This window comes from Sturnira hondurensis, unplaced genomic scaffold (genome assembly GCF_014824575.4).
Source record: "Sturnira hondurensis isolate 20B ecotype Veracruz unplaced genomic scaffold, ASM1482457v3 Scaffold0017436, whole genome shotgun sequence".
NCBI lineage: Eukaryota > Metazoa > Chordata > Mammalia > Chiroptera > Phyllostomidae > Sturnira > Sturnira hondurensis.
Window position 1 is genome coordinate 15,807,927 of NW_028090067.1, and position 20,031 is coordinate 15,827,957.

General features: G+C 56.6%; 1 protein-coding gene across 3 annotated transcripts; it reads right to left on the reverse strand.

The window, feature by feature from the left end:
• Positions 1 to 2,587: 2,587 nt before the first annotated feature.
• Positions 2,588 to 19,702, reverse strand: IFT27 (intraflagellar transport 27). 3 transcript variants are annotated; one of them, XM_037068129.1, is made up of 7 exons: positions 19,313 to 19,696; positions 12,881 to 12,960; positions 12,467 to 12,526; positions 11,395 to 11,454; positions 9,574 to 9,691; positions 8,597 to 8,706; positions 2,626 to 2,819 (listed from the first exon to the last, which is right to left on the reverse strand). In XM_037068129.1, the coding sequence occupies exons 1-7, from the start codon at positions 19,344 to 19,346 to the stop codon at positions 2,721 to 2,723; spliced, it is 561 nt and encodes a 186-aa protein (XP_036924024.1). In that variant the 5' UTR covers positions 19,347 to 19,696; the 3' UTR covers positions 2,626 to 2,720. The 3 variants fall into 3 exon arrangements, with proteins under 3 accessions (XP_036924023.1, XP_036924025.1, XP_036924024.1); XM_037068128.1 differs by lacking the exon at positions 8,597 to 8,706 and having other exon boundaries at positions 2,588 to 2,819; positions 19,313 to 19,702; XM_037068130.1 differs by lacking the exons at positions 8,597 to 8,706; positions 11,395 to 11,454 and having other exon boundaries at positions 2,588 to 2,819; positions 19,313 to 19,702.
• Between the last annotated feature and the right edge of the window lie 329 nt (positions 19,703 to 20,031).

Consider the following 20,031-nt stretch of genomic DNA (forward strand, 5'->3'; position numbering starts at 1 on the left):
GGTCTTTCTCCCCCTGGCTTCCTGCAGCCTCTGTAAGAGAATCCAGATTCCTTCCAGCACGGCCCTGCCTCAGCGCCTCTGCTTCTCCCGGCGCACCCCGACAGCCCCCGCACTGGTCCGAAGCTCCTGGACTCGCCAAGCTTGTTCACGCCTCAGGGCATTTGCACCCGCCGTCCTTGCTGCTGGGTGGCTTGTGCCCCAGGTAACCGCGTGGCTGTCAGACCTCAATTTCAATGTCACTTCTCCTTGGATCTTTGGAGTTCTTCCTGCCCACTGAACTTAGTGACCCCGCAAATCACCGCCCGCCCTAGGCTCCCCCTGTTGTCTGCGCAGCCCTCGGCACAGTCTGCAGTCACCTCACTGGTTCGTTCACAGAAGAACCAGTTTGCTGGGGGACCTTGACGCAGTGGGCTAAACCATCTCTTTTCCAAATTGCTTCACTCCATCACACTCTGCCAAGTTGCCCTCTCCACTGGGCCCTCAGGCAGGCTGATCAGAACCGTTCCAGGCTCTCCTGGCTGTTGACACTCAGACCAGGCCAGCTCAAGGCTCTCCGGAAGTGGGGAAGGGAGCAAGAGCTTTCTATCCCCCACCCCGGGGTGCCTCCCCAGGGCAGGGCACTAGGGCACTTCTCTTTCCCTTGCAGGCCTGCTCCTGGTCTGGTTCCTTCTCTTGTGATCTCCCTGGAGATGGGGGTGCCTGCTGGAGCTTGCTTGGTGGCTGGCATTCCTGGCAGCTGTAGCCCCTGACCTCTCCAGGGAGCACGCAGCTCCCTTTGCCCAGGCCTGTCTGGAGAGCCCCCTCCCTCCCCTCTCTGGTGGGGGAACCCCTTATGAGTTGAGAGGCCCCGCACTCCCTGCTGGCAGTGCAGGCGTCTCCCCACTGAGTCCCCCAGTTCCCAGGGCTGTGTGCCAGGCTACCCCAAGGACACCCTCATCACCCTGTGTCTGCCGTTGGCCCCAGGTCCCTGCAGCTTAGTGAGCATCGGCTGGGGCACGAAGTGCTGGCCTCCTCTGCTGGGCAGGGGCCTCTGTCTCAGGAGGGGTCGCACGGGACCGCCTTTGCTTGGTGCTGGGGGTGGGGCAGGTCAGGGAGTGGTACCCACTGGCCAACACCATGACTCGACCACTCAGTTTCTGATCTAAACAAGGAAGAGCGGGGGCAGTTGGGGGTGGCTGCCGGCGGCAGGGACGATGCCACAGGGGAGGCGGCCGGCCCCGGCCTCTGTGATCTCTTTGGGAAGTGGGTTGCTTAGCATCACTTGGTCCATGGCTGTGGTTCTGTGACCAGTTCTCGGGCGACCGGAGATGTCCCCTCCAAGTCTCCTTGGTTGTTTTTGCAGGTCTTCCCCTCGGGAGCACGTGACGGGAGACTGGCAGCTCGGCACTGCTCGTGCTCGGAAAAGCGTCGGCACACCGTTGGCCTCGGTGCCGGCTTCTGAAAGGATGACTCAGTGGGAAGACTGCCTGGCCACAGTGAGTTCCCAGTGAAAAGCAATCAGAAGAGGAAGGGGGAAGGGAGGGCTGTCTTTCACCTGTCATCTCACTCACCAGTGACCCTGAAGGGCAGCCTAACTACCCCTCGGTGGACAGTGGATGAAAGGGGCCCCGCCTTCCCCAGGCCAGCCCCAGCTGTGGGGGAGGGGCACGGGGCCAGCAGCTGTGAGCTAAGCCCTCAGTTCTCTGATGCAGGTTCTTCATTTGTAAAGTGGGAGAAGACTGTTGTAAAGATTAAACGAGCCAGTGCGTGTCAGGTGATCAGCTCACGTGGGACATGGCAGGCCACACAGTGACCAAAGCCATCCCCACTACCATCACTGTCATTGAGACACACCTCGGCCTGCCTACCCCCACGCCTGGCACTGTCCGCATGCCATCCCCTCTCCCACAAGGCTGGAGATGTGGGGACTGAGGGTGACAAAGCCCTCTGGGCTCTAGAACCCAAAGGAGTCGAGACCCTCGGGGGCAGGCGACAGGCAGAGGCAGCCTTCGATGCCAGCCCGTGGCCTGCATGCAGCCCGGTGCAGGAGGCAGTAAGGGGCCTCTGTGGGTCTTTAATCAGAGGAGTGGACAGTGTTTTAGGAGGATTAATCTGGCAGCAGAAATGGGACGGAAAACAGTCCAGCTCGGCACAAAGAATTATGACTGCTGCCTGGCTCCGAGAGACAGGCCACTGAAGGAGAGTGGCCTGGTTCTGGGCTCCCTGGTGCTCAGGGTTCCTGGCAGCTGGGAGGGGCTGGCGCCTCTGTAAGAGGCATCAAGGGAGGCCAGCAGAGGGCACTGTTCTGTTGGTGACAGGGGCCCCTGCGAGGGAGCTCTGGCACCTGGACATCGAAGAGGCAGCAGAGCCTGGTGTGTGAGAATCAGGACAGGGTGGGCGGTCAGCACCCCGAGCCCTGCGGTGAGCTCCAAGCGGAGCATCTCAACTGCAGCAGACTGTAAGCAATTCCATCCCACTGTGGGGTGTGTGCTCCGTGAAGTCCCCCCAGGAGGCAGCCTGCCCCGGTCCCCAGCCTGGCTCCCAGGGACCAGCAGGCAAAGCGCAAAGTGGAACCGGGGCTGCCCTGGCCAAGAACGGAAGGAGCTGCTGCTTGTACACGTTCTTATTTTATTTAAAGCTGTCACAGTAGGTGGGAAGAGCCTCGGCAGCCCGCCTTCTCTCAGCTTCCAAGGAGACTGGCAGGTGGGGGGCACTGGCAGGCGCCAGCAGCACCCAGCCCCTCACACGAGCGCGCGGAAGGTCTCCACCTTCTCCTGGTACAGCTGGTGGAACTGCCGGGCCAGATGCTGGAACGGGGCTTCGTAGTTCTCCATGTCCTTCTGCGGAGACAGGTTGGAGAGGCCCGCGTGTTACGTGCGTCATCAGAGGGCCAGCACGCACCCACCCCTGCCTCATGTCAGGGGCCGCACTCACTCCCCCGGCTTCCCTGTCCACCACCTGGGGAGGCGCTGCCATTGTGCCGTGTTATCAGAAGGAAACTGTGACATGGAGAGATTAAGTAACTTGGCCAAAGCCACACACGTGTCAATCGTGGAGCTGAGTTTGAATCGAGATCTGTCCTGACAGAGCCTGTCCTTTCAGCCACTCTTACTCTGTCTGAGGCAGGTTGTTATAAGACTTCTCTCCGGCTTAGCTTTGACGGAGGCTCCAAAGGCCACAGCAAAGTAACAGACAGCAAGGACCCTCACACTAGAGGGAGGGCCAGACGGCACGGGCCACCCTCGCCTTGAGGGAAGGGTTGTGCTGTGACATTTCCCTCCAGGAGGGGTGCCCCCTCACCTCTGGCCCAGTGGGAGGTTCCACAAGAAAGCCCAAGGCTGGGGGCTTAGGGAAGAACTGAGGGGCAAACAAGGCTGGCTATCCTGGTGTCCAAGCCGGGAGCGGGTTCACTGGGATGGCAGCATTGCTCCTCTGTCCACCGAGGCTGCAGCTGCCCTGCCCTGGGCCTCCCAGGCTGGAGCGATCTTACAGGACTCTGCAGGGACAGCCTGTAGGGGGTGCGGGGTCCCAGCAAGGACAGAGGGCCAGGAACCGCAGCTGCAGGAGGAATGAGGCGGTGCCCTGGCCTGGGGAGGAGCCCCTGCCACAAGGAGACTGCTGGTGGGAGTGCCCTGCTGATGGGGGCAGCAGGGGCATCTCTGAAGAGCTCAGGGAGCCAGCCTTAGACACCCGGCAAGTCCTGAGGGGCCACAGCAGGTCCAGCAGAGACCCAGCCCTCACGCCTCTCCCCTTTCCCTGTGGGCTGCAGGCTGCGAGCCGAGCTGGGGGAGGTCCAGGGGCAGGGATGCAGGAGCGGCCAGCCTGGCCCTGCTTCCCCGGGTGGGCTGGCGGGGAGGCGCCAACTCGAAATCAAGTTCGGAATTTTGACAGCCGCCCAGCACTGGGCATCTTAATGACTGAAATAACATTTCTGTGACTAAAGGTGCACAAGGGGCTTTCACTCTTTGGGTGCACACGTGTATTAAAATTTTAATTCAATGTCTTTAAACTAAAAACCACAAAAACCCAACTAGTTCACCCATTTCTCCCACCCCTACTTGGGCAACCATCAGTCTGTTCTCTGTGTCTATGAGCCCTTTTGTTTAATTTCAAACATTAGCGAGATCACATGGCACTTATCCTTCTCTGTCTGACTCACTGCCCTTAGCCCAACGCCCTCAAGTTCCATCCGTGTTGTTGCAAGTGTCAGGGTTTCTTTCTTTTTGTGCAGGGATAATATTCCATTACAGCAACCCCAGCGTCTCTGCCCACCCGCCCATTGACGGGCACCAGTGTCCACATCGCGGCCACCGTGAACGTGAGGGTGAAGGCGTCTGTTCAGACAGTGCTTTCCTTCGAGGCAAGACCCAGGAATGGGGTTGCTGGGTCATGTAGTAGTTCTATTTTTAATTTTTGAGGGACCTCCGTATTTTTCCACCGTGGCTTTACTGTGTCCACGTATTTCACATTTTTTTTTTAAAGAAATAAGCTGGCAAAAGAAAGAACCCACTACGTCCAAGGCAGCAGCTTGGCTATGAACTCACGAGGACCCGTTTCAAGCAAAAGTGCAGCCTCAATGAGAGATGAGAGATGAACTCGCCATGTATGGAAGAATTTCCAAACCAAAAAATGGTACCGAGTCCTCAGGCCCAGGGTTTCACAGACAGCAGGCTGGGCCCCGGGGCAGTGGCCCAGCGGGTCTGTGAGGCACCCCGCATAGAATTCAAATTCTGCAATTTGAGGAGCGGCCCCTGGACTCTGCCAGCCAGTGACAGAAATGCACCACGCAACCAGTTCTGGTGGAGCAAGTCAGCTGGACTTTCTAGCAAGGGAAATCCCAGGGCGCAGGAAAGAGCTGGCTGAGGGGGACGGAGATGGCGGTAAGTGCTGAGAGCGATCGGAAAGATTGGGGGCGGGGGTGGGGTGGGGAGTATGCAGCCCAAGGAGCAGGGCACCTCACCCATGACTGCCGAGGACAACAAAGCTGTCACTCTCCAGGCGGACATCAGAGAAGTAACTGCTCACACCTGCCAGGCATGTTGTGTCGGGCAGAGTATGAACTCCTGGGCAATGCCAATGTCAAATAGTAAAACTGGACCCTGTTTTACACCACTTACAAAAATTAAAATGGAGTAAAGGCTTGAACTGAAGACCTGAAACCACAGAACTCCCAGAAGAAAAACATTGGGGAAAAAAGCTGCTTGACGTTGATCTTGGCAATGACTTTATGGCTCTGACACCAAAAGCACAGGCAACAACAGCAGAAACCAAGCAGGACCACATCAAGCTCAAAAGCTTCGCATGGCAAAAGAGATGACCGACCAAGTGAAAGGGAACCTACGGAATGGGGGGGAAACATCTGCAAACCGCAGATGTGATAAGGGGTCAGTATCCAAAATGTACAACTCAGGCATCTCAATAGCAAGAACACAACTGATCTGGTACAAAGTGGGCAAAGGACCCGAGGAGACATTTTTTTTTTTCAAAGAAAATATTCAAATGGCCAACAGGCTCACAAAAAGGCGCTCAGGATCACTAACCATCAGGGAAATGCAAATCGAACCCACAATGAGATGGCACCTCACGGCTGTTAAAACTGCTTATGAAAAGACAAGATACACCAGTGCTGGCGAGGATGTGGAGAAACGGGAACCCTCGTGCCCTGCCGGCAGACGCAAACTGGTGTAGCCGCCGTGGAAAACAGTGTTGTGCTGGGTGAAGTCAGAGCAAGACAAATACTGTGTGATCTCCCGTGTGTGGAATGTAAAAACACACCCCCTAGGAACACAGAGCACACTGGTGGCTGCGGGGCAGTGGGTGGGGGGTGGGTGGGGTGGGTGCAGGGGGTCAGAAAGTACAGACTTCCAGTTTTAAGATGAGTAATTTCTGGGGATGGAATGGAAATGAAAAACACCCAGGCAGGGGGCCACGCAGGCACTGCCCGTGGGGAGAGAGGAGGAGGGCATGGCGTCAACGCTCAGCCGTGCGTCGAGCAGCGTCTCGTTATGTCACCTTTTTAATTACAGCCTTTCTTAACCGAGCGGCCTCAGGGGGACTGGTTCCTTGCACGGTTACTACCAAGTGCCTCACTGCAGCCTCCTCGGGTACAGTTCACGCACCCGGGGCAACGGCGCACCACACACAAGTGAACCGAGTTTATCGCCCGCCGCCCAGGAGCCTCTGCTGACCGATGAGTTGGGGTAGGTGTCAATTTTGGGTTCCACCAAGAGTTCCGGGGTGTATGGGATATTGGGGTGAGGAGGCAGCTGTGCAAATGTGAAGGCTGGAGGGGGAACCCTAAAACATCGTTTGCTGTGGGCAGCGCGGCTTACTGCTTCGCTCAAAGGTGCGCTGCGTGAAGATGCTCTACGCAGCAAAAGCTCGATCATTTGAATCACCGTCATGAATCAGCATCTGTGCTCATTGGGCCAGAGGCAAGAGTGATTTTGTCTTCGAACAATCTGCGGGTTCCAGGATTTAGTAAATGGTAAGAGTATAAATAAGATTGCTAGGGGTAAATATACTTTTAAAAGTTGACGTCCATTGAGTGCTTACTGTGCACCAGACTTTGTGCTGTTTTCACAGTCACCATGACTTAATTTTCATGTCTGCTGCTCAGTGAGGGGCATGGCTTACTATTCCCACTTTACAGGTGAGGAGCCCAGGGCCCCACAGGTTGATAACACACACAGGACCCCCAGCTAGTCCTGCCTCTCACAGCCAGGGCTCAGAGTGCCTGCCTTTCCTCGCTGCACTTTCCTGAAGGGGGCACGCCTTCTGGGGGGACCCGAATGTTCATATCCACGCAGCAACTGGACAGCAGGGTTTGTCTGCCAAGTTCTACAGGAGCAACAACGGGGGTGTTGGGCTTAATTAACCTCCCGTAGCCAAAGTCGATTTCGAGTGGAAGACCACCTCCAGGCTACCAGTTAGCCCGCCGGCTCTTCGGGAGGGGCAAAGACTCAGGTCCGGAGGCCGCATGGCCAGGAGCGAGGTCCTGTTACAACCACGGATGGGCCAGGCCTGCGAGTCTCCCCAGCAGCCCGGGCCGGGGGCACCACGGCCAGCACCTGGGCCCCTCGACTCAGGAGTGGACGTCTCTGGGCTGCTCCTGAGGGACCGGCCTTCACTTCCCTCCCCTCCACGGGAAATGGTCACACAAGCATGTCTGACGGGTACAGCCTGGGTCACACACCTGCACCCAGGTGGAAGGGAGGCTGGGACCTCAAAATCCCCAACACAGAAAAGGGTTTCACCGGCACCAGATGGCTAAAATCGTCACATGTGTGTGCTGAGGGCACCGGCAGCAATTCGCCTGGGCTGGTCCACTCAGCGAGGGCTCCTGNATTTTCATGTCTGTTGCTCAGTGAGGGGCATGGCTTACTATTCCCACTTTACAGGTGAGGAGCCCAGGGCCCCACAGGTTGATAACACACACAGGACCCCCAGCTAGTCCTGCCTCTCACAGCCAGGGCTCAGAGTGCCTGCCTTTCCTCGCTGCACTTTCCTGAAGGGGGCACGCCTTCTGGGGGGACCCGAATGTTCATATCCACGCAGCAACTGGACAGCAGGGTTTGTCTGCCAAGTTCTACAGGGGCAACAACGGGGGTGTTGGGCTTAATTAACCTCCCGTAGCCAAAGTCGATTTCGAGTGGAAGACCACCTCCAGGCTACCAGTTAGCCCGCCGGCTCTTCCGGAGGGGCAAAGACTCAGGTCCGGAGGCCGCACGGCCAGGAGCGAGGTCCTGTTACAACCACGGATGGGCCAGGCCTGTGAGTCTCCCCAGCAGCCTGGGCCGGGGGCGCCATGGCCAGCACCTGGGCCCCTCGACTCAGGAGTGGACGTCTCTGGGCTGCTCCTGAGGGACCGGCCTTCACTTCCCTCCCCTCCACGGGAAACGGTCACACAAGCATGTCTGACGGGTACAGCCTGGGTCACACACCTGCACCCAGGTGGCAGGGAGGCTGGGACCTCAAAATCCCCCACACAGAAAAGGGTTTCACCGGCACCAGATGGCTAAAACCGTCACATGTGTGTGCTGAGGGCACCGGCAGCAATTCGCCCGGGCTGGTCCACTCAGCGAGGGCTCCTGCTGACTCTGCTGGGACATGGCTTGTGGCCCGCAGTCACCCCGCGGCTGCAGTGAGGTGGGACAAGGCACACTGAGGGGGGTCAGACCCTACTCCTCGCTCAACCCTCCACTAGTCGTGTGACCTTGGGCCAGTCACTTCACCTCCTCAATGTGGAAGTGGGATGTGGGGGACCAGCTCCTGCCCACGGGACTGAACATGAGCGTCTATGACATAATGCTCCAGCAACACCTAACCCACATGCAAAGTCAAGTGTCACCGCCACTGAACACAACCTTCTGTGTTTCTCCCTGGCTGAGACACAACCCTTCCCGGGGCTGGCCGGCTGACCTGCTTCACTGAAATGCGTGCATGACTCTTGCTGTCACGAGAACAGATCTTGGGCTGAGGGTGCAAACCTCAGTTCCAAATCAACTCTGTGAGTGGCGGGGTAACGGCTCGATCAAAGCACATGACGTCATGTGAGGAACCGCTCCCCGCAGAGGCCCGCTCCAGCCTGGGCTACGGAGCCAGCGGAGACACTTACCACTGATGTTTCAAAACACTCCAGGCCTTGGCCCAGCGCCCAGGCACGGGCCTGCGCAGACTGCACCGCCCGTCTGCTGGCCAGGTCCGTCTTGTTGCCCACTAGCACACCTGCTCGGAAGAAACAACCATAGCACCTCACTGAGTTGGCAGTCTGGGTGGCCAGCGGGGACGAAACGGGGGCAAGCGGGCTGATTCTGAGGGGCATAAAAGGTCGTGTCTCAGGGCACCTGGTTCAAGGCAATGAGCAAGATGGGGACAGTGACGTGTTGACCCCCCAAGGGCCACAGCAGAGCAGGCTTTGCTTTTCACACCAGCTTCTGCTCGGCCCTTTTTCTGGACTCCCTATGTGTCTCCTCTGTCGCCTTGAGGCTGCAGGTGCCCTGAAGGGGAGGGCCGACTCTGCGAGCATTTGCGGTAAACTCCTAGCGCATGGAGTGAACTTTAAAAACGGTCATTAATACTAATCTCAGGACCAGGCTCAGAGTCAGGGATCCAGAGGCAATTTCGTTGTGTCCCCAGCTGCATGAACAGCAGCTCATTTTTGAGCCCGTCTCCTCTTTCTGGTCTGTAATGAGGAGAATTGGTTGATCTCACAGAAGGATGAAAAATAAATGGATTTAAAGCATTCGGAAGTGACAACAGCACTTGCCTGTTTACTTGTGCCCCCTGCACAGGAGAAAGCGAGGCATTTGTCTGGGTTAGCTTCCCAGAAATACCAACTCCGGTCCCCACCACAGCCCCTCCCCTTGTTGCCTGAGCCCCCCCACACCCTGCAAGGTGGGCGTCCTCGTGCCCATTTGACAGACTCAGAGGAGTGTGGTTACTCACTGAGGTTTCTGTGTACGGGCCAGACCATCGCACTCAAAGCCCAGGGCACCCCTTTCTGCACCCACGGCCAGCTGTGCAATGACCTTGTGCTCTTCAACTTGAACAACAGAGGTGCTGCTGGCAAACCGGGGTGCCCATGGCTCCTACCTGGGAGGAAGGCGCCTGGGACCTGTAGCTGCACCTTCTCCAGCCACTTGCTGCAGCTGCTGAAGGACTGCTCGTTGGTCACATCATAGACGAGACACAGGACATTGGGACTCTCCCACTGTGCAAGAGGAACAGGATGAGCGCGTCAGGAACAGTGAGCGTGACTTCTAGGATGGGAGAGAATTGGGCCAGTTTTTTGGGAGGGACATGTGGACGAAGGGAAACGAAAAGCTGTAGAGGTACAATGAGCTCACATCTGTACCAGGCTCTCTGGGTGGCTCTCTGGCATGGGCGTGAGACCCCCCAGCTTTGCCGGCTGGCCTCAGGGTAGGGCTGCCGCTTCTCTCTCCCTGCCACGGCCTCAGCAGCCAGTCCTTGCACTCCTTCTCAGTGACAGCCCGCTACGGTGCGAGCTGGTACACCTTCCTGCTCTGTGGGCCCAGGGCAGCACCCTTGCTTCCCTCGGCCAGTCACCTGGATGCTTGTGTGCTCGCATCTCCGCGATAAGGGCCGGCTTTTCACAGTGCAAAGGAGGCACTTTCTGCCTCTCCTGCAGTGCCTCGGCCCTGACCCAAACCAGACCACCGGACAGGGCAGCCCTGCTCAGGCTGGCCTGCACAGGACCTGTGGCCAGCCCTGGTCCCTGCAGACCCTGACCCTGCAGACCCTGACCCTGCACAGTGAGAGTCTGGGTTACTTCTGGGGTGTTGTTACCTCCCAGGGTGTGAGGAGGAACCCCTTCTCTCCGGTTGTCCTTGGAAGGAGCCCAGGGTCACTCTGGAAGGCTCACCTCGCTGCCCCCAAGGCCACCCTGGCTCCCGGAGGCCTCCAGGATGGGGGAGCATGGACTACACTGATGGTCCCCACACCCTCACTCTGCAGACCATCTCAGAACTCCCCCCCCCCATGTGCCTGCAGGAGACGCCTTCTTCCTCCAGCCTCAGTGGGGGAACCAGGTGAGTCCTAGGGTCAAGCTGGAGCAGGAGCTGGAGCTGGAGGAGGGAGCCTGGAGTCAGAGTGTGAGCTGAACGTTGCCCTGACCCCCTGCCGGGCAGGGCAGCACCCAGCACCAGACTGTACACATAGTAGGTGGGCATGGGGTGAATGTGAACTTATCACCATCAGATCTGTATCTCTTAGACAACAATAACAAAAAAGGGGGCAGAAGACAGTTTCCATTAAAACGTAGCTGTTCTTGGAAAGGCAGGGGAGGGCTCTGGAGAGTGCAACCCTTCTAATTAGCTCACTGGCCCAGATTAGTGCAACTGTTACCTGGGAGGGCATGGCAGGCAGGAGCCTGAGAGGGTGGCTGGCTGGATGGGAGTGACAAGCCCTGGGCAGCAGGTGCACAACCCAGAGCCAGACCCATGGGACCAGGGAGTGGCCCAGGAAGGCTTGCCTCACCAAGGGGCCTCTGGGGTGCCTCACCCCCTGAGGGGGGCGTGGAAATGCTAGCCCCTGTTGTGCGGGGTGGAGGAGGAGGGCTGAAAGGGTACCATCGGGAAGGGGTATTCAAGAGAAGGGGGGCCCCAGGAAGGGCAGCTACGAGAACTGCGCCACCCACCTCTGGCACATGTGGGACCCAGCCATTCAGAGCTGGGGGCTGGGGTGGGGGAATCTCATGCCCGAGCCACTCCGACTGGCCAAGGGGCCACCAGTCCCAAGGCTGGGAGGGGCACCCCCCCGCCCCAGAACTTTGCCACGCTGGCCTCTCTCAGCAGCCAGAGGGCGGTGAAGTCTCCGTGGGGGCGTGGTGAGGGGGCAAGCCTTCCGGTGGGAGGTGGTGGTGGAGGTTAGGAAATGAAGCAACACGCTACTTGCCAACTTATCCAGCATCTCAGAAAACAGCTCCTTGCCGGCAGAGTCAAAAATGAAGAGCTCCTGGAATCAGAAAGGCGTGACCTAAGAATGTCCATCCACCTGGGGGGCAGGGGCACGGACCACTGGTGGCCTGGAGGCTGCATCTTCTCCCCGGGGCACAAGGTACAAGGTGGGGAGCGGAGCGGCCTCCGGAAGGCTGGGGGGCAGCACGACGGCTGCCCACGCCTCCCAGCACTCTCTGCGCAGCGCTCACCTTCCCTAACCTCAAGAGCAAAAATACTAGGAACAAGCTGACTTCCCACCTGGCAGAACAGAATGCCAAACAGGCTGACAAGTGCTCTGGTTTCCAAAGGCCATTCTGCACTTTGTTAACCAAATTGATTTTCAAATCTTAAAACCATTCTTTCAAAGGAGGTCACTGAGAAGGCCTGGGAAGGAGTGTAAAGTAGGACAGTCTGTCACCATCCTGGACGGCTATGGTGCTATTCTGACAGAGGACACAGGGTGACCCCCCCCCCACGCCCAGTCCAAGCCTCACTGGGCCTGTGGCAGAGCCCATCCCCAGGGCTGTCACCTAGGGGGTCTCCCCCAACTTCCCTCCAAGCGCTGGACATTCCTGGCTGGCTGCCAACCCTGGCCCACACTGTCTGAACCTTGGCGCCCTGACCCAAGTCACACGCAGGTTACCCGGGCACCATCTTGTCCCTTCTTCTTGCATCACGGACCTCTTTAACAGTCTGGTGACTCCTACCCCTTCTCCCCAGGAAAGCACATGCAGACAGCCCCTTGCAATTCAACGGCAGGAGTTGTGGGCTCCCAGCAAGGGAGCTGGGGTAAGAAAGTGATGGGCGAGTTCTGTGAGGGCAAAGCCCCCGTCCGGGCCTCACTTCCTCTGTCCACCTGCCCTAGGACGCCTCTTCCCTAGCCGCCCCACAACTCTGTTCCCAACCCTCAGACAAGCCCAGGCCAAGTCCTGGCACCGCATTTCCTACAGGGAGGGCAACGGTGACTCGGGGACCCTGGGCCCAGCTGCAGTGGCACTGAGTTCCCTTGGGGCAAGGGCACCACTTACCACACTGTCCCCCGTGTCAGGAACTGGCACCGTCTTCACCACCAAATCCACCCCTGTGGTCTGCCGAGGAAAACCAACACGGTGCGTGTCAGAGGGCCCCACGGGGTGTCATGCAGGAGGACACGACAGGCACCGCACCCAGGAGACATGTCCCAGTACAGGTGTTCATGTCCTGGACTCACTTTCCGTGCGGAAGTCAGAGCGGACCAGCTGGTCTCGCCCAGCTCCCTGCCCAGGAGCGAGCTGCGCTCCTGGTGGGTCTGCCCCAAGGCTCGTGGGAAAACACTTCCCACGGGGTCATCCTGGCAGCCTCTGGGCAGAAGTCTCGAGGCTTCTTAGGGCCATTTGAGAACTCGTGCAGGCACCGCACTGCGCGCCTCTGCCAGGCCCTCGGTCCCCCCTCCCCTGGCTCACCAGGGTGTAGTTCTTCTGGAAATGGGCTCCGTCACTGCGAAATGTCTGTGCCAGGGCGGTCTTGCCCACCGCCGGGTCTCCTGGGGGGACAGAGTGGCAGACAAACATCACTTCTGTCCTCAACCGACTTGAGCACTTCCCACTCTAGAACGCTAGTCTAGGAACCACGAACTTCAGGGAGCTCTCGGGGAAAATGAGTTGATTCTCACAGGAAGTTGCTGGGGGGTCGCTGGCAGGGCAGTGGGTGCCCGAGACCAACCTTCAAATCCCCCGATGGCCAGGGCTGCATTTCTTTAAGGCCAGTCCTTTCATCCAAAAGAGCGGGCCCAGAGGGTAACAGAGCCGGAGGGCTTAGAGCACTGGCAACAGAACCGCCACTCTTCCCCGAAACATCCCCTGTGGGAAAACCTGTCCCTCTCAAACCAAAGTTTACTTTGAAGTCCTGGAGGTAAAGAGGTGTGGCCGGACTGACTGATGGGCTCAGCTGACCGTCCGGACCAATCCAGGCTAGAGCTTCCCTGGTCAGGACCCTGCACACTGTTCTCTCTGATGGGCGTGGGAGTTGGGAAGGGCTCTGCATTCTCGGGAAACAAAAGGCCACACTTGCCATCCTGAAATCCACTTCCATGTGACATACCACCCTCCACAGGGTGTGCCCCTGTGACCACTGGTGTCCATCTGTCCAGGGCCAAAGGGCCAAGTCTGTCTGCAGCAGCAACTCTTCTCCAGGCTCACCTCCCACCTCATGGGTTTCTCTCCGCGGCGTTCCTTCCTTAGTCGAGAGCCCCGTAAACTGGTGCCTCAAAACTGAAGGTTTACGCCCCAGTTCCAGCCTAAGGTCTGGACCTCTCACAGGACTGCTGGTAGCAGTTTAATCTGGAGTGCCTCCTCTGTCCCCAAGGCTGCTGGTGGCTCTCAGTGCTCACCCTTCTTTGCCCTGTGTCCTTCCCACATCCCCACTGATGGCCCTGCTCAGCCTCCTTTGATGTTATGCTGTTTCTATTTGCAAGACCTTCTCCACCTCGAGCCTTACAAGACTCTCCACCATCAGCACCAAACAGCACACGTGTTTCCCGCTCTCTCCCCGCGGCCCCTGACTCGCACCCTTCGTGCGATCCCTTCACTTTGCTTCCCAGTTTACAGTCAGCCACAACACTTCTCTACCTGATTGCTCGATAGCCTCCCGCTCGGTTCACTTTTTGGTTTTGACTCTTCTCACTTGTAATCTTCCCTTGTGAGACAATGATCTGACTTGCTTGTGGCATTTCATTTCATGTTAATTCCTCTGGGTTTAAACCAGCTATTCAGGTCTTGCTTTTCTAATATTACCACCACATCTTACAAGGGAACTAACCCAGGTGGGGGCCTGCCTCCCGAACTCATTCATACAATCTCATTCAACACCAGCCCCCGCTCCCGCACCCCTGGACCATCCTTAACTTCACTTGACAGATGACGATCTCCCCAGGATTCCAATGTCACGCTCTCTCAGCCAGACCCCGCTTCTTTCCTCAAGCTCAGGGACCCTTCTAACTTATTTTTAACACTGTCCCTCCAGGCCCTCATCACCACAGCCCTCCGTGACACTGGGGGCAGCCATAGGCCTGGGTGTCACTGGGTGCTCCCCATCTCCGAGCACAGTGCGTACATCACTCTCCTTGCCTTATGACAGCTCCCACCCTCCCCACTCCCATTTGGCTCCCAAATCCAGTTGGAAATTGGCTCTTCCTGCTTGTGAAATTCCCCACAGATTTGCTCTGGCTAATTTCATAAATCTTTCTTCCGACTGCCAGTCTCAGTCACCCACTCTCGTGGAAAGCCTCCTGTGTCGGCTGGGGAGGGAGCCGAGCACAGGGAGGGGAGAGAACTGATAAACACATTTGCAGAGCAACAAGATGACAAGTGCAAATTCAAACAGCACAAGCTGAGAACCCAAGCGTCGGAGGGCGCATCGGGGAAAGAATGGATGCGTCATTTCATCAGTGGGCAGACGTCCCAGTGGCGAGGCTGAGCCTGGGGGTGACGGCGGGGAGGGGCATTGCTTGACAGAGGGTGACATCTAAGAAGGCACCATGCAAGGGTGATCTCAAGAATCGCCAAGTCCAGTAGCCTTTTCTCAGTCCTCTTGCTCCTTGCTGGCTGGGAGGATGAGTCAGCCGGAAGCAGTCTCCTCTTTCCTGAGCCCTCCTGCCTCTCTGCCTACTCCTGCCTTCTAAACACAGGCACCTTGGCGGGTCTATCCTGGGCCCTCTGCTCCCATCTACGCTGTCCCCTTTACTCGCTACCTTGACTGCCACCGTGGAATGGCAGGCCTTCCCCCATTGGTGTCTGCAGCCAGGCTCAGGGTCCTGCGCAGCCTCGCCCCCACCAGTCTGCTCCATTCATGGCGTCCCCATCCATTCTCACTGTCCTTCGACTCCACCCAGGCACCTCTGACTCTCCTCCTTCCTCCCAGGCTCAGTCGGTCTCCTCGTCCTTCCTGACGCCCACCAGACCTTGGTGTCACTGCCCACGCTGCCCTGGTTACCTCATACCTGGGCTTCTGTGGCAGCCCCTAAGCCCCGAGCCCTGGGGCGAGGCTCCATGCTGTCCCCTTTCATCTCTCCAGTCCCCCGTGTTGGGTTACCGTCCCACACTAAACCCTCACCTCCGAAACACCTAGTGCAGCTGGCTGCTCTTTGCTTGGCCCCCCGATTTCCCCCCCACTCCGGTGCCAAAGTGGCCTCAAGGCGCAGGCCCTCCGGCTGCACCTTGCCCTCAGCTCAGGGCTGACTGTGATCTGTGGCATGGGAGGCACCGCCTGAGCTGGGCAGCCTCCTCAGAGGTCCGGGCCCTGCTCCGAGGGGCCCTTCTTTTCAAGCTTCCAGCAACCATGCCTCTACCTACCGGCTCTGTGTCCTCAGCCTTCCTCCCACCCTTTCAGCCTCCAACACCCGTCGGACCAATTCCGTATACTAAACTTTCTCTGCCGAAATGTCTAGTGTATTTTCTGTTTTCTTGACTGGGTCTTGCCTGAGAACACTTCCCAACTGGCCCTCTCCTTTTCGTATTCTCCCCATTCTGACCCACCTGAGCTCAGCTTCACAGATGGCCCTTCAGAACACAGCCCTGGGTCCTGTCACTCTCCCGTGGAGCCCACCAAGGACTCCTCCTGCTGTCCACCTGCTCCCCAGGCGTCCCTACCCCTCCTTCCAACCAGCTCTCCGACCATCCCTCACATAACATCTCCGCCCCACACCCCTACTGTCTGTGTGTGGGTACCTGCAGTAACAAATACATATTTTTCTTTTTTTATTGAGGTAACAGTGGTTAATATCATTATATACAGGGTCCAGCAGAAGTACCGTCTGCTTGAGTGTGGTTGGTAGGGTAATAATATGGGTATAATAATTTATAGTTTTAATTGGAACATTTCACCTAAAATTTCCTATACTGTCCTTGACTGTGATATTGTTATGTTATAGAACTACACGCTTATGATTTTGTAATAAAAGGTTTTGTAATAAAGAGGGGCGTTATCTGTGCCAGACCCTGTACATTTCAGGTATACGATGTTATCCTTCAGTATCTGTATATCTATGCTCTTGATCTCTGAACACTCCTCCTCTCAGGTCTCCCCAGGCCAAGTCCAAATCCCGCACAGCCTCTGAAGGTCATCTCTCCCTCCTCTGTCTCCCTGTGTGGCTCCTGTGGCTCAACAAGACCTGATGTCACAACAGCCTCCCAGGGAGACACAACCAGCACCCCACGTAGACTGAGAGGCGGTAACCACAGTGCTCAGGACACCAGCTCTAGCTCCATCACTTACAAGCCATGCAACCTTGGGTCAACGACCTCTCCAGGTCTCTATTGTCCCATCTGCAAAATGGGGATAACAGTAGCTATTTCATGGAATTTTTAAGGATTTAATGAGTTCAACGGTACAGCGCCCAATGGATGGTAAGTCACAGTTAGGTGATCTTTAAGTAACACGCAGGGAAATGTCAAGGGCGGTTCTGTCTCCGGATCTGAGCCGGCACAATCAGCAGCTGCGCCCTGAGGTACTTCTCTGGAGCCTGCACACAGAGGGCGCTGCAATCTGCTTGCCACACCGTAAGTTACTCTGCATCTCAGCACTTCCTTGCATGTAGGGGCTGGCTGGCTGACTCATCCCTCTATTCCCAGCATACCTCACACGGTGACTCACACTTAGTAGGTGCTCAATAAATACCTGGTAAATAAATAAGTTGCATCGAACATCAGGTCCTTTAATGACTAGTTATATGAGAGCAAAAAGGTAGCTTAACTCAATTGAAACAGCAGGCCTGTGAGGGGAAAGGAAACCAAACCCAGAGAGGGGTATGTGTGAGGTGGGGCGGTGCGGAGGGAGCTGATTCCCCATGCTCTGGTCCCTGGAAACTTCCAAGAGGAGATACCCTGAGGCTTCAAAAGGAGGCTGCAGGGAGAGGGCTAGGCTGGGGTTGGGCACTCACTCAGGCAGCGGCTGCAATCAAGTGAAACAGTACCTGAGGGAGGGGCAAAGAAGGGCAGAGTCCAGAATGGAGGCTTGGGGACAGGACAGCATGGGGCCAAGGACAAAGCTCTACAAGTCAGATCACCCGGGTCTAGATCCCAGCTCTTCCACATCCAGCTGTGTGGCCCAGGGCAAGTGTCCTGACTCCACTGGGCCTCAGCTGTGCCACTTGTAAGTGACGATGGCAATGCTGCTGGCCCCAGAGCTGTGCCAGAACTCTGGGACGACTGCAGTGAGGGTCTGCACAGTGCCAGCCCATGGGAAGTGTTCAGAAGTTAGCTCCATGATGGAAGGTGAATTGAAAAAAGAAATAGAGAACAAATGGTGGAAGAGAAAAGCCCATTTTGAAAAAAATGTAACTTTGGAAAATAAAAACCTCCCCACCTTATTCATGAGAAAACTGAGGCTCAGAGAAGTGTCCAGGGGACAGAGCCAAGGAGAGACCAGCGGAGTTACTTTTGTTGCACAACACTGCCTCCCCTGGTGCTCCGGAAACCGGAGACCTCTCTTGGGGACCAATCATTTCTTTGGCTCCAGGATGATTTGAGTTACTGTTGTCAGTCATCTTTCTGTGTGACCCTTTTATTTCCAAATGAGAAAAGTCATTAAAAAGATCATCTATCTCAGTCTGGAAGAGATGAATCAAAAAAGAAGAATCTCTTCTTGCCCTTTATGCTTTCTCACTGCTTCTTTCCTGAGTTGGTCAGGGAGCCCTGGAGAGGTGGCAGGTTTCAGGAGTAACATGGGAGAAGAACTGTGGAGTTGGGCAGGTCTGGGGGTTGAAATCCTGCCTATGCCCTTCCATCCCTCGGGGTGACCTTGGCCAAGAGACTTGACTTTTTAGTAAGATCAGAAGAACACAGCACCCACCCCAGGGTGCTACTGTGAGGGCGAAGTGGAATACCCGGGCCCAGCAGGCANTCTGTGTGACCCTTTTATTTCCAAATGAGAAAAGTCATTAAAAAGATCATCTATCTCAGTCTGGAAGAGATGAATCAAAAAAGAAGAATCTCTTCTTGCCCTTTATGCTTTCTCACTGCTTCTTTCCTGAGTTGGTCAGGGAGCCCTGGAGAGGTGGCAGGTTTCAGGAGTAACATGGGAGAAGAACTGTGGAGTTGGGCACGTCTGGGGGTTGAAATCCTGCCTATGCCCTTCCATCCCTCGGGGTGACCTTGGCCAAGAGACTTGACTTTACTGTGAGGGCGAAGTGGAATACCCGCGCCCAGCAGGCAGTAAGGGCTCAGCAAAGTACGTGTGTGTCCTGTGGTCCCAGGTCTATAATCCAGGCAAATGTTGTCCTAAACGGGCAGCTGGTACAAAGAGAGCGCCACCACAGTGAATGCCAGGTATTCATCCATGCTGCAAATATTTACTGAGGACCTAATAGCTTCCAGATATCGTTGGGGTGCTTGGCATGCATCAGTTAACAAAACAAATTCCTGACTTTGGGGGATATGACACTCATGTCCCCCTGAGCGGTGGGCTTCAAAGACAACACATGCGCTTTTTGTAAACTCTGGTCAAGGGTACTGTCTCTAATCCCTGTTATGAGGGGGAGGGGTCAGGAAAAATGCCCTAAGAAAAGATTACCGTAGTCACCGAAGTTTGGCGGAAGCACCTTGGCTGTGCTTAGCTTGAACCTCCTGAGTACAGGAGTTTGGGGAGGGTGCACCTCCTGAGCACAGCTCAAACTGTTGAAGGCGGTCTCAGAGTCCCACAGGGAGCCGGGGAAATCAGCCGGATCTACCAATGCGCTCTTTAAGACAGTTCTTTCACATCTAAGGGCGTCTACACTATTAGCAATTGCATTAACGCGCTTTTGGGGAAAAGGAAGGGAGAAGAGAGACAATTTACGTGAACGCAATCTCTCGATAATTTATGAATCTCTGGACTCGGGACACTGTAAATTTCAGACTCACCTGCCAGAATGCATTTGGCTGCCAGCTTCACCATGGTAACCAACCACCTCCACGGACCACAGCGGCGGCTAGAGGCGGTGGGGCCTGTGGCCGCGGTGGGGACGGGGACAGATGGACCTGGACCCTTTGAGCAGGACAGGGGGAGGCTATGGGCGCTAGGGTTGGCTGAGAACGCAGTGGAACGTCAGATGGAGCCCAGCTCAAGGCCTCAGTTGGCAGCCTGGAAGGTGCCAGCGAGGTGTCGCGGCTCGCAGCTCTCGTTCCCCCCCCAGTCCCTGCCAGTGGGGGTCATCAGGAAGAGTGACCCCCGCAACCCCGCGCCCCAAGCACAGCGCGGACGAACTAGCGAAGCAATCGTGCCCACCCGCCGGTCCCGCCTCCTCGGCCTTCCCGCTGAGCTTCGATTGGCTGCCACCACAAGCACCCTCCCAAAGCGATTGGGGACCAGTGGAAGGGGAGGCGGGGCTAACAGACCTTTCTTGTAAGACAATTCGTAGTAATGTCTGCTCTTCAAGCTTATATCGCTTGGCTAATGGTTGTAGGAAATGTCAATCATTTCCACATCTTATTCCTCCGCACTGCCGGAAAGTTCAGGGAAATAAGCTTCAACATCTTGTAGCCAGAGCAGTGATGAAAGAAGCTTTCTGATTGGCCACGGCTGGTTTGGCCCATCTTCGGGAGGAATGGGGATTCGCCGTATCCTGCATGTGGATTCGACC